Below are 2,224 nucleotides of genomic sequence, written 5' to 3' on the forward strand. Positions count from 1 at the left end.
ATAGATGATCCCTCTTACCCAGGAGCCTGGTGGCTCACTCAATTCCTCTGCCCTTCCTGAGTATGGATTTGGATACAGCATTCAGCAGAGATATCAAGCACCATTCCACTGTGATGCCAGCCAGGTAACCTAATGTCCATTAGTGAATGTTTGGAAAAGAGGACAGTTGTCTCACTGTAGATTCATCCAGGGGAGGTTGTGAGGAGAGTACATACATCAGATGATTAGAACTAAGCTACCCCCGGGCCTCCTGCCTAGCTGTCTGTCATCTTCTTCTCATGTTTCCTTGTACTTTGCACCAATACTCAAACATGTCTCATTTACTAATATCGTACTCACTCTCTACTATAACAAAGACCATTTCCTCCTGAGTTGAAATCTGCTTCTCTTAAAAAAGGATGACTGTTATACAATTATCTGATATTCACTTGCAAACCTGTGGTTGGGGGTGGGGTTGGGCAGGAAGTTTGGTAAATTTCACCTTATCTTCCCATTCCTGGTCCTTGTTATACTTTTATATCAGTTGCCTGGCTCTGAGGTCTCTGGGGATCCAGACAGTATATTCAGCTGCCTCCCTAGTCTGTTTCTCTTTATAAAATTACCAATTGTTTTAAATAATCTAAATAGTATAGGTAGTGTAATATAAGAAATGACTACCCCTTAACCCTTGTGGGAATTAACAAAATCGATGACTTTCTGCTGTATCAGCTTCAGTTTTTTATAAAAAGTAACAGAATAATATGTATACAGAAGACACATTTCTTATTCCTCTCTGTTGGTGTCTATCCATCCCAAGAGAGTGTATGCCTCTGGTGATTCTCCTCCTGCTGGTGTAGAAAACCACATTTGATTGTGTTGTCAGTCCATCTTTCCCACCAGGTTTGTCAACAACATGGGACCCAGAAACAAAACAGGAGTTTCAGAATTCCTTCTCATGGAAGTGACAGAGGATCCAGAACTGCAGCCCCTCTTCTTCATTCTGTTCCTGTCCATATACCTCGTTACCATCCTGGGAAACCTGCTCATCGTCCTGGCCGTCATCTCTGACCCCCACCTCCACACCCCCATGTATTTCTTTCTCTACAACCTGTCCTTGACTGACATCGGTTTCAGCACCACCACAATCCCAAAGATGCTGGTGAACATCCAAGCACAGAATCAGAGCATCACTTATACAGGCTGCCTTACACAGATCTACTTTGTCCTGGTGTTTGCTAGTTTGGAAAGTTTTCTCCTTGCAGTAATGGCCTATGACCGCTATGTGGCCATTTGTCATCCACTGAGGTACACGGTTATCATGAACTCCCGTCTCTGTTTGTTTTTGATTCTTCTTTCCCCGTTTATTAGCATTGTGGATGCCCTGCTCCACAGTCTGATGGTGTTGCAGCTGACCTTTTGCACAAACCTGGAAATCCCCCTCTTTTTCTGTGAAGTTGTTCAGGTTATCAAGCTTGCATGTTCTGATACCCTCATCAACAATATCTTGATATATTTGGCAACTAGCATATTTGGTGGTATTCCTGTGTGTGGAGTCATTTTCTCTTATACTCAAATAGTGTCCTCTGTTTTGAGAATGCCATCAGCGGGTGGAAAGTATAAAGCTTTTTCCACCTGTGGCTCTCACCTCTCAGTCGTGTCCTTATTCTATGGGGCAGGCTTGGGGGTATATATTAGTTCTGCTCTTACTAATTCTTCCAGAAAGACTGCAGTGGCTTCGGTGATCTACACTGTTGTCCCTCAAATGATGAACCCCTTCATCTATAGTCTGAGGAACAGGGACATGAAAGGTGCCTTGAGAAAACTCATCAGTAAGATACCACTGGCTTTTCAGGAGTATGTTATTTAATTTCCACGTATTTGTGTATTTTCTAGTTGTTATTCTTTTATTGATTTCTAGATTCATACCACTGTAGTCAGAAAAGACACTGTATGATTTCAATATCTTAAAATTTATTGACACTTGCTTTGTGGTCTAACATGTGAACTATCTAAAGAGTTCTGTGTGCTCTGGAGAAGAACGTTTCTTCTCCTTTTGTTAGGTGTAGTGTTTATATATGTCTCTTAGATTTTGTTAGTTTACACTGTTTTTTAGGTCCTGTGTGTCTTCTTTGTCTAACCAGAGTTACTATCCATTGCTGAAAATTTGCATTAAAATCTGTAAGCATTATTGTAGAAATATGGATTTCTCACTTCACTTCTGTCAAGTTTGATTCACATATTTTGA

The 2,224-nt window shown here is 41.1% G+C and overlaps 1 protein-coding gene across 1 annotated transcript; it reads left to right on the forward strand.

The window, feature by feature from the left end:
* The first annotated feature begins 883 nt into the window (after positions 1-883).
* Positions 884-1,846, forward strand: LOC118892612 (olfactory receptor 7G1-like). The gene has a single exon (XM_036847354.1). It carries the CDS (start codon positions 893-895, stop codon positions 1,844-1,846), a length of 954 nt encoding a protein of 317 aa, XP_036703249.1. The 5' UTR covers positions 884-892.
* Positions 1,847-2,224: the final 378 nt, after the last annotated feature.

This window comes from Balaenoptera musculus, chromosome 3 (genome assembly GCF_009873245.2).
Source record: "Balaenoptera musculus isolate JJ_BM4_2016_0621 chromosome 3, mBalMus1.pri.v3, whole genome shotgun sequence".
NCBI lineage: Eukaryota > Metazoa > Chordata > Mammalia > Artiodactyla > Balaenopteridae > Balaenoptera > Balaenoptera musculus.